Here is a 12,148-nt window from a genome sequence, read left to right as displayed (position 1 = left end):
GCAGGAATTATTTTAATGCGACAATAATTGGCGTCACTATTCTTGAAAGTCACAGGGGAAACCTTTCGGATTGTCACTTTCCTTCCCAAGGCACCGGAGGCTGCTGAGCCCGGGAGCAGCTGCCTGCCCAAGGGCCTCACCTCCCGGCCCGCGGGCTGGGGCAGGGCAAGGGTGCCCTCCCTGAGTCACTCCTGTGGTTAAGAACATTCAGATCCAGACGAAGCTTCCCATTTCTGTGGGAGCAGAAATGGGTCTCTGGGGGAAAATTATGTAAGTGTTTCAGTGACATGGATTGAGGCAACCAGAGCAAACGGCAGAGTTTCATCACTGCCTCCAGTGCGTGCTGACTGTGTTTCTCCGCTTCCAAAGCGCTCATCGCTTCTGCAAAACAGGCTGCCTACGTCCTCCTCACCTGCAGCTGGCCACAGAGCCAACTGTCGCTTTTAAATACCTAACCGAGAGTTTATTAGGCTGATTTGGATGAACATGTTCTGAGAAAGACAACCCTTTGATAAAGTCTGGAAATTCAGGGCAGGGGGCCCAAAAGCACTGTCTGGCTTTGATGATTGTCTGGGGCACCTGAGCGAAACACCCTGGAACAGGAGAGCGGCTGGGTTTGTACCAAACTTCCAGCAGTGGAAGTTCACCCACCTCCCCACGGAGGAAACTTCACTGCTTCCACGTGCTTTTTCCAGAGCATATTGAGCAGGGCAGGATGATGGCAGTGAGGGTAAGGACTTTCTGTGAATTTATCTGATTGCACTGAAAACTCTGTGACACCTTTAAAAATGAATCTGAAAAGAAACATGGACCAAAAGCCCTAAACTACAGGGATAATATTGCTCAAGCCCTCCAGCTATCGTATTAAGAATTACTTGGGACCCATACCCTGGCCACAGGCACACACGGCTCATCTCTCTCTCACTGATTCTTTGCTCACAGCTCCACAGATCTGCAGCAGTGGCACTGTTCCCATCAAGGAGAAGGTGTGGCAAACGTTAGAAGTTGTCTGTGCTACACAGCAACTAAAATTTCCCAACGATGCATCACAGCATTCATCTGAGAACAGATATATTTAGTTGGCATGGAAACAGTAAGTTAGGCTGAGTGTGGTAAATATCCAGCAGTCATAAAAAATTGAGCGAGTCAGAGTAATAAACATTAAAAATGAAAGCTCGATGAATGCTTTTGAATCACAGCTCTTTTACAATTATCACTCCTGTTTTCATTTGGACACGAGTGAAATCCACTTAACAAACTAAGCTGTTCCATTTTAGTCCAAATATTTCTACAACATCCTTACACAGATAACTCCTTTCTCCCTTTACTGAGAAAAGGGAAATTAAAGGGCTGGAAATCTACATTGGTATTCCCCTTCATTTCCTCAGTAATATTCATGAATTGAACATAATTGATTTTCTGTCTTCAGAGAATCTCTGTCTTTTAAGACTCTATTTGTGACTCGACTGCTTGGAGGAGTATTCCTATGGTTTGAGTATCTATAGCATTGCTACTTCAGTTGTTTCTGAACATGAGGATCTTTTTTCCCTCTATTATCCCCAATTACCAATTTTACATCATACTCAATCCATGCCTCTAGTCAAAAACATTAGAACAAGGAATGTAAAGAATAGTTGTAGGGCTTTTTTTCTGAAAAATCTTATGTGTAATTCTTGAAAGAGAAATTATTGGACTTTTTTAGTATACTGAGTTGGGGTGATTACCCTTATGAAAAGGAATTTGAAATGAAATGAGGTATTCTAAAGAAATCTAAGTAATAAAGCACGAAGATCTCTACCATTAATTTTTATACAGCCCCCAATGGAGCAGAATTTGTTCCACGTGCCTAAATTCCCAGATTCATTAAGGCACACGCTAAGTTCTCAGTGATGTGCATCATTCTTAATTACACATTCACAGGATGTGAAGTCTGCTGTACGAACAATTTAGATTTTTTAACCACGACTGACAACTGCACGAAGCCATATGACTCAAGAAAGAGAAACATTTTTAGTAGAATGAAAGATCTTTCTATCAAAAATCTTGTCTTGCGTTAGATCTAGGCACGTATCAGAGACAGCCAAGTGATAGACTACAAGAGTATACGATACAGGAGCATAACCGAAATGGGATTAGCTGACAGGAAGCCAGTTCCTAGTCACATCCTACAAAAATATAAGAAACTTCAGCATTGCTTTGCAAGGAAAAGGGCTGGACACACCCAAATTCCTAGGAATTTCCCAGACTGCTTTAACTGCCTTGGAACCATGTATCAAAAACCCCATATATTACATCACAGAATCACTAAGGTTGGAAAAGACCTGTAAGATCATCCCGTCCGACCATCAACCCAACACTGCCGTACCCACGAGACCACGTCCTCAAGCACCACGTCTACACAAATGTGAGGTACTCTTCATTTGCTGTTAGTTTGCCATGTGCCATTAACATAATTTCATATGTTTCAAGAAGGTGGGCATCTGATTTCTGAAGGAAACATCCAACACTCTGACTTGAAGAAAGACGCTACAGTTCTGAGACTCCAAACTAGAAGTGTAGCAATGCTGAACACATGGACCATTCTCCCGGAAAACCATGCTTAGCAGAGACAGGACAACCTTTATGAATAAAGCTGAAGTTAGGTAGGTAGGTCAGAGTGAGAGAAGGTCCCAGGCACTTTTGGCAAACACACATTCATCTGGACTGGAAGTCATCATTCAGATAACATCACCATACTGCACCACTGCTGAAACAACACAGATGTAACGTGGCTGCATCTGCTCGTGCTGTGAAGCGGATCGAAAAAGTAAACAGGAGTAAACACAAGTTCATACAAGACCATGAAGTATTGGAATGAAAAAGCTCCATAAAACCAACAGCTCATCTTCCACTGCAGTGCCACGCTCACCTCTAGACGGCTCAGGGCTTGCCATCAGACTCCCCCTAACATCCCCCCATCCCCTCCCCTTATGTATACTACAGTTTGTTTCCGACTCTCCAGATAATGCATAAGGAAAGGTTAACTCTGTGTGATCACCAGAGGGTCATTGTAACAGAGTTAAGCTTCGTGGATCTGTCAGTCACTCAGAGACTGAAGAGTCAGAGGGACACTGCACTGAAACAAGGACAAATACGGAGCACTAAGATACCACCCAACAAGCCATAACGAGAAACAGCTTTTTGTTTTTAATGAAAAGCACAACAAAATGTTTTTTTCACGTCTCATTCATTTGTTTGTTGTTGTTATAGAATCAAAACACAAGATTCTTCCGTTTAATGAAAAACAGAAGCTGTTTAACCCTCTCTCCTCCTTTCAGACATGTAAAAGCTCAGAAGAGTGGCCTTTTTAATAGTGCCAGCACAAATTTTCATGTTTTACGCAATTCTGATTCAGACAATATTTGGTAAAAGCAGAAAGCAAGTTACTGCCTTAAATATTTCAAGTCCCAGATCCGCTGATGAGTCGTTAGCTACTGTTAATACTTGATGAACATGTTTACAGGTAGCCTGGCCAAGACATAACAACTAGAAATATGTCAGAGCTGTCATTTTTGCCTTTTTTTTCCTGGAGAGATAAGCATAACTGATGGATTAACCAGTCACAGAGAAGACACAGTAACAACTTTCAAAATGCTTGTCTGCAAAATAGACAAAAGCCACCTAAACAAAAACATCCTGATGGCTCCAGCTTCTTCAGAAAGTCCCAAGGGATGACTGGCACAGTCAAGGCCGTTGACAGATTTGGATGTGAGCGTTACCATAAGCCTGCTAACACACAACCACCTTGCAGGAAAAGCTCTAAGCTGGATGGCGCCGTGTCATTTAAATAACATTTCTGTTCTGTTTATGCGGGGGGACAGGACTTCACCAGCTGAGCTACTCCATCATTTTGGTGTGGACAGGATAGTTCTGTAGGCTGGTTTGGACCAGCACGCATCTAAGAGAAAACCCTGAAGGCAGAAAGGGGGGGAACATCCTGTGAACCTGCATGTCTAGCCTTCTACCTTTGTGTTTCACAAGGAATTTTTTGTTTCTTCTTCTGGATCCTCTCTCTAAATGGGTCAGAATAAAAGCAAAACAGCAGTCACAAAGACTAAAGAAAAAACCCAACCCAAGAGGACTCACAGCGCGCAGGCCAGTGCTGTCCCTGGGAGGGACAGCCATGCACCAAACAGCTGATTCTCCTCCTCCTTTTCCAGGAGACTCTGTGAAGCCCAAATGCAAGGGCTGTAGGCCAACTCACTCATTACTCCCAATTCCTCTGATGCTGCAAGCGCTGCCGTGAAGGGTGGGCCTGGCCCAGCAGCGAGATCTGGGAGGCAGAGGGGGACGAGAGCAGACTAGCTCATCACCGACTCTCCTGAGAGGAAACACATGAACCTAAACCCCAAGGGTGAACGAGGCTTCCCATGTGCAAGTCAGATGACAACAACTGGGGAAAATATATTTGAAATTATTCATTATTATTCTTCTACAAGCACCCCAACTTACTATTCCAGCAGGTATAGATTTAAAAATGTTTTATATAGGACGCTACGGATACTGTTTACTCAGCATCAAATAAAGTTCTCAAATGTTGCAAAAAATGACTTGTACTAGAAATCTTTAAATTCATATGCGATCCAGAGATCCACCACCTGTATATTTTCCCAAATACTTCAATTTAACCTGGTTTGAATGCAGATCACTAACTTTCTGTTTCAATACTAGTCTGTAAATGACACACTATTTTGATTGAAGCATACTAAATTTCTGATTTCACTAAAAGTGTTCAGACTAATTTTAGCACTACCAATCATATGGAACTGTTTACAGACAATATGCTAAGGCAGTAAATGCATAAGATCAGGAATAAAGGTTATTTTTAGCTCAGTTACTGTCCAATTATAATTCTCCTCATACAATCCATTAAACAACAGGTTGGAATAGTCTCAGAAACCTCTATTAAAACAGTATAGGCAATTCAAAATAAATGCATCATTTAACAGCTAGAATAGTTGAAATACCAACTTGAAATAGAGAACATAAGTATTTGCCTGTAGGGTTCCGACAGTTTAATTCTCTTTTATTACCAAAAAAAAAAACCAAAACCCACAACCCAGAAAAGAAAGCTAGCTGAACATTTTGCAGGAAAATATGTGCTTTTGCTTTGAAGCAAGATATTATTTTTACACATCAAACCTCCTTGCCCAGGGGAAGAGGTCGGGGGGACAGCGCCCGGTACCTGCTCATGGAACTCCATCTCCTTGAGATGCAACTTCTTCTCTGCAGCCCGTGTCTGAGCGCGGTAACTTTCCACTTTATCTTGCAAGACCTGAAACAATACCAATGGGTGCAAAACTCACGTGAAAAACATGGGATGGCAGAAAAACTTACAGGTAATGCTGTTCAGTGAGCTGATTAAGAAAACAGCGCAGTATCAGTACAGCCCTTCAGCTACAGCTGCTTCCAGCCGTACACAACGGCTGCGAAGACGTGACAGACCCAGATTGGCCACCCCTACTTAGTGAAGTTATTTTGCACAGGTAGGACCATCGATCGAGCTGGTTAACTGGTTGTTAAATCTGAGTAGTTCTATCTTGTAACAGGCTACAAGTATTCAAACGAAAAATGTAATTAATATCCTCAAAGGTTGAAAGGGAAATGGAAATGATGCAATTGCAACAATTGCATTTGCAATTGCAAGTGTCTCCGATTTTTGTCATCATCTTATGCGTTCAGCCTGTGCTTCCCAGGAACACATCTGCAGTGTACTAATAACTCCTCCTTTAGAAGAATAATCCTCTCTCTGGAAAACCCTGTCTGGAATTTGCAGTGAAAATGTATTCCATATTATTGAAACGGGATGCTGGCTGAGACGAGGGGCTCCCCTTGCGCCCTGCAGTAAAGTCTATCATGTGATGTACAAATGAAGCATAAATGACAATAAATAAAAGGAATATTATGGCCATGTCACTTTACCACAGCTATCCAGCCTTCATTTAGTTCAGAAGTAATCACTTCTAAATCAAGCTCATAAAATGCAGTGACAAATTTATTTTGTCATTATTGTTCTTCTCATATATATATTTATTTTTATTACGGCAGCCCTCAGAGCCTTGATCTTTTTGCGATATGCTTAACAAAAGAACAGTCATGCCCCAAGGAACTGATAGTCTATGTTATTTCTAACAGACACACACCAAACAGACAATACCAACTTTCAAAGATTTTTTTTTTCAGTTTCCTCGTCATTGTTGAGTGTTTGAATACACACTTAACGTTTACTTACACGTTTACTAAAAGCTTAGTTATGTTGTCAGCTTGAATAAAGGCATTGTTAACTGCAAGTGCTGACTGGAAGCAAAGCGCACAATGTGGATGTTAGACTGACATCGACACAGAGGCGGCTGTGGCAGCAGAAAAGGAATATTTTGAGTTATCTTTTGTATGCCAGGAAACCAGGGCATTGCTACTCATCAGCTGAAAAGCGTGGCGCAGCCAGGACTGGACTTGGGAAGGGACTCGTGTTGGAGATACGTTATAAATGACACCGAAGGTGCCTCCGGGGTTGCTTTTTAAAAAGCTGGGCTGCACAGAGACCTTCTGCAGAGCACGCTGGAAAGGAGAGACCTACAGTCCACGGACACTTGGTGTGCTTTGCCGAACACGCCGTACAGTTAACGGGTGCTTCCTCCAAGCAGCATACCCGTACGTAAACCAGGATCACTAAAAGTACTCGCAGTACAAAGATTTAGCAGGAAAAAAAAACCCCTTGCTCTTTTCCACAGCACTGAAATAGTGTACTTTCAAATCATTTACAGGATAAAATTGCTATTGAGATAAGATAAGAGGACTACTTATGATAGATCTTGCACATTGGTTTGAAGTGATGCCAGGCATTAACTTTAAAGTCTTCTAGCTATAAGACTATTACATGTTCTGATGCCAAAAAATTTAACCAGACCCAAGCATGAACTTCAAATCTGCCCAGGGACTTTTATGCTATCACCGCTTCTGAGAAATGTTGAAATCCAGGCTTTGAATATATAACCCGTCTTCAATACTCAACAGGCCTTGCAGTACGAGGAATTTGCATTAATATAATGAAATATATGTGTGAACTGCAGGCTTTTTGTTTTCTTGTTGTACATCTAATTTTGTAAGGTAAAACACAAACAAGCATACTTTGATTTAAAAACTAAAATGATCAGGTCATGCAAAGCAGAACTGTCATAAGGAGCTGGCTCATCCCAGGGATCAGAAAGACAATTAATTTGACAAAAGTCCTGCTGTAGCTCCGAGGTGTCTGGACATAACCAGTGCAGGGCGACTCTCGGGAACATTCACAGCACATGTTTTGGATGAACCACCAAGTATGACCTGTCTTCTGCTATTTCCATGGGATCAGCTTAGAGAGTCCAAAGAGTTTGGCATGGTGAAAAACGAAGAAGCAGGAAACCCCACTACACATCACTTGTCCTACCCGGACTCGTCCTTGTGCTCAAGAGCAAGTTTCACTCTTTCACAGGACCCTGAAGATGGTCAAGAGATAGCATGTATGCATATGAATGTATACATGTATGCATTTGTCTCAGAACAGATTTATGTCACACTCTGTCACAAAAATCTGCAAGTACTGAACGCAAAACAGGATCTCAAATTGTTCCTGGTGAAGACAGCAACTACATGGTGGCAAATTTATTTACAATACACAAACATAATTGGCAGAGCATAAAATAAGAGGTTCCTTTAAATCTGAGGGTTTGCAATGCATCTTAAAGTAATTTAATTTGGGAAATTCAGATGGCACACAGTCTTTGTGAGGTCCACCTACTCCGCAGTGTGTTTGCCAGTGTGGAGCGCACGTATTTTGTTTTACTACGAGAACAGACAGCGTCTTAAACAAGTACAACTTAGAAATATTTTTACTATAGCATGTAAGTGCAGCACACTCTTATGTCTTATAATTAGCAATTCATCAATTATCCAACCCAAAATATACTGCATGAGTTTACAGACTTTTCCAATCGCATCATAACTGCCCATTGGTACGTTTTGTGTTGGGATGCCAGAAAAAAAGGACTTAATTCCCCTGATCAATCTGAGCACCTCTAACTTGACCGCTCTGGGACTACTGCTCCGTTGCATACCTGCTCTCCTACCAGCCACTTTGTAGAACCTAGTTTTGTTTATAAAGCCTGTTCCATGAGTAATTAATGTTCACTTGGATATTTCAGCTTTCCTATCAGCACAAGGACGAAAAAGTAAACCCAAAAGATCAGTATTTGATCAAAGCCTTGCCAAGAGAAAAAAAAAAAAAAGTCATCAGAATCTCACGGTCACTGTAGATTCCTGCATATGATTAGCTCTGAAAATAGTAATTAGAAGTAAGCAAGTTTGTTGCCCATGATTTTAATTTTCTAGGAGGAATCACGATGGATGCCATGAATAATGCGCCCTTTTGAAGATTACACTGAAAATTCTCTCTATTGTCAGAAAGTTTCATATGCAGTGGCCAGAGCCTGAATGCTGCTATCTGCTTCTGAAACTACCCACTACCCTGCAATCTTTTCCTGTATCTGACAGAGAAGCTTTTGCCACACAGAATACTCCCAAAACCAGCAGATGACTTCCCCCAGGTACACCACAAAACACCTCTTTTGTAAAATTAAACAGTGGTTTTTGTTTTGTTTGGTTTAGAAATGCAGTTTTCATTCTACAGCTTCAAAGTGTCAGATTTTGCCCAAAGAGTAACAGAGCTTATGTTTAATAACTGTTGAGATGAAGAAAAAGGGATTAAAAACCAAAAAGGCCCATTTTTAAGTGTCAGAGGCTTTTTTCCCTGAACAGAAACCACAGCCTAACTCAACTGAATTTTTCCAGGTACAGAATTCATCCCTGTCCTTCAGCTTTGCTAAGCTGACTTACATCACTGCTATAAAGACAGTTGGGCTTTTTTTTTTTTTTTTTCAGTTAAACCAGCTTTCAAATGCCATGTAAACATGTTTGCTGTTGAAAGTCTACACCATACCTGACCTTGGAAGTGCTTTGTGTTGGCCTGAGAACAAAGAAATGAAATGTTTTGCTTTCCAGCGCAGATATCCTACACTTTGAAAAGCACTTAAAAATGTAAATGAGATAATAAGCTCTACTGCAACAATGTGGGTGAATTACAGCTGTGTAAAAGGAACATTCATTTGATTTATTTACAAAAATGGAAAGGATCCTAAAATAAAATCGTATTGTAAATGTTTTGGTCGCAAACAACATTAAGAGACATGAGAAGAATGGAAGAGTAATTGCTTTGAGACCACAGCACTGAAATGATGGCAGATTTGGGGATCTCAGGTGGAGCTGGTGGAGAAGTCCGTCACTGTCAGTGTGACACGTGAAATGTTTGGGCACCAGCTGATATGAAAGAGCAAAGGAGCATCTGAAAAGCATTTCTGGGTAGGCCCTTTTTTTCCTATTATTATAATTATTAGGCTTGATTACCACCAACAAAATGTTTAATGACGTTTATTTCAAACCCAACTCTGCTCATGGTAACTTGGAGCACTTTGGAGACAACAGAGTAACACATGTGGAGTCAGTGCAGTTTGGCCCGTGCCGCTCGCAGAGACGTTGGGATGATGCACGAGGCTGGAGGGATTCAGCCTGACTTCCGGGTGCCAGACTGAGGCTGCAAAAGAGGGGTTTAAAAAAATAAAAACCCAACTTGTAAAGCATATGGTTTTGACAAGGAGCCATAGAGAGACAAAAAGGGACGATGCCAGCATTACAAAATCCCTTTTCAAGGCAGGAATAAATTTTTGGCATTAGTTACAGGGCTTAATCTAAATCAACTAAAAGCTGGTAAGAGAAAGAGTTCTAAGAATCACAAGAACAAGTATGAAATGGGAATATATGAAGGATTTAGTCTTTAATATATGAAAACTGATTTGATTATCCTTTAACCACAGGATAGTTTTAAAAAGAAGCATTGGATTCCCTGAAGAAAAATTCAGTTCTGGAAGAATTACATAAACCAAAATCATTATTCTTTTTCATGACTTGGTATTGATTATTACTGTTAAGATACTGTATTTACAAAGGTGTGATGTTTTGCTTCTTCCACCTGGAATAATTTCCTACTTCAGGTGTGTTCCTGAGAGCAGACAGGGCTTGATTCCTGCTCCCATCCCATCAGTGGCAAGTCTGGGATCGCAATGATTCATCTCTGGTACTGAGGGCTGAATAAATGACACTTACAAGAGAAGGAAAATCTACAAAAATGTTAAAACCCCAGTGTATTTTCACTTTGAAACTTAGGAAGGTCACTTCTCATCGTGATCAGATTATGCCAGGTAATGGCAGAGTCTTTTTTTGAGATTCACTTGTAACTCCTACTGTACACTCCTACTGAGTGTAGCAGCAACTCTGCACACATAGATTTACATCTGTATCAAGAAAAGACCTCAATATTGACGATCAGTGCAGAGTAATACTACAGCTAAAGGTCACAACAGTTAGCACTTTTCATCTTCAAAGAATTTTTCAAACATTACCAAATTAATGTAATTAATGAAAGATGCAGTAATAAAAGCTACCATAATTACCTACTGTAGTTTTAATTATCTCCTTACTAATGACCACAGAAGAAGGCTTCCACTTTACATCCTCAAAACATCTGCCAACAGTAATTCTGAATACAGGCCCCTTCTTTAAGTCCCTTTTAAATTCAAATTACATAGAATCACAGACTGGTTTGGATTGGAAGGGACCTTAAAGCCCATCCAGTTCCAACCCCCCTGCCATGGGCAGGGACACCTTCCATAGCCCAGGTTGCTCAAAGCCACTGATGTGTTTTCTCTCCCCATTCATGAGAAGGAAACCCCAAATGAGAAGAAACTCTAAAGAAAACCCATGTGAATATTAACAAAAAATTGAAGCAAACGTTCCTCCATAATTTTATATGGAGATACTTTAAAATTTTGTCATAGAAACACTTAATCTTGAGTACCCTTCTCTCTCCACAAAGCTGTAAATATGTGCTGTCTGGGCAAAAACCTCTTTATACTAGATGGCCTCACAATTTACAGAGTCAAATGCAACTCTTCCTCAAAGAAAACAGGCCAAGTATCCCGTCAAAATCAGTATCAGAACTTTTAAATTAGTAATTACTTCTGCTACAATATTTTATGGAGATATTTAAGTCTGTATTTTTATTACTACAAATAATTTGGGAAAACAAATCTATGAAAATCCCTGATGTAACGTCACGAGTCTGAGCAAAACAAAAATTGTATTTTTAAAAAGTGAAATGCTGATGTTTGGGCCAAATTGTTGCTACATCCATCCTTTTTGATTTTCACAGAGCTTTTGTCCACTGACACTGCTCCGAACCTCAGCCACTGCTCGCTCTCTACGCTGCATTCCAGCGCGCGACTGCTCGAAAACCTCTGTACTTACGCTCTCTCTTGGTTTTGGCGTAAAGCAAAGGAAATCTTATGGTTTTAACCTAATACATATGTTTGCTCTTCACATATGGCAAAATTCCTTTCTGGTGGGAACTTTTTCGCTGTTGTTGCAACACACTATATATCCAAGAAGTCTCCTTTGATGTTGAACTATTGCTCCACTACTCATTATGCTACTGATTCAATATGAAAGGCAAAATTTCTGTGGTTTTTGTTAAAACAATAGCTTTGTTTTTGCAAACAAAGTTTTCCACAACCTATATGCAGAGGCCAACATTAGTGCAACAGAAAAGAAAATCTCTCTGTTATTTTATACTGAAAATAGTTATGGTATTTAATAACACAAATTATTCTTCCATCCTATAGGTAACATTAAAATTACAATTATGACTGTACAGAAAATTTATGCTTTATTGCTCCTCAGGAACAGAAATTAAAACACCTCAAGCAATATTTTACATCTCTCTAACTTTCCTTCCACTGATCTCCTGGCCTTTTACCATCAGTTGACCTTCCTTACCTGCATGAAGTTGCCAACAACTACGTATGGGTGGGGGAAAAGAGAAGTCCTGCAAAGACCAGTTGGCACGCAGTGCCCTACTAACGCAGTGACAGAAGACCGTATCTGGGAATCTTCATGCCTAATGTATGATTTTAACCACTAAACACTATCTCATGCAGAGTGAACATGAATTACAACATGTAAT

At 40.5% G+C, this 12,148-nt stretch overlaps 1 protein-coding gene across 1 annotated transcript in view; it reads right to left on the bottom strand.

The window, feature by feature from the left end:
• Nucleotides 1-5,224: 5,224 nt before the first annotated feature.
• Nucleotides 5,225-12,148, bottom strand: part of CEP112 (centrosomal protein 112kDa) — a gene marked incomplete at its 3' end in the record, with an annotated part of 144,788 nt that continues 137,864 nt past the window's right edge. The window contains exon 22 of the mRNA XM_010149287.1: nt 5,225-5,314. Coding sequence (XP_010147589.1) covers nt 5,225-5,314 — 90 coding nt within the window. The remainder of the gene's footprint in view (nt 5,315-12,148) is intronic.

This window comes from Eurypyga helias, unplaced genomic scaffold (genome assembly GCF_000690775.1).
Source record: "Eurypyga helias isolate BGI_N326 unplaced genomic scaffold, ASM69077v1 scaffold8523, whole genome shotgun sequence".
NCBI lineage: Eukaryota > Metazoa > Chordata > Aves > Eurypygiformes > Eurypygidae > Eurypyga > Eurypyga helias.
This window is presented reverse-complemented; position numbering and strand designations above follow the sequence as displayed.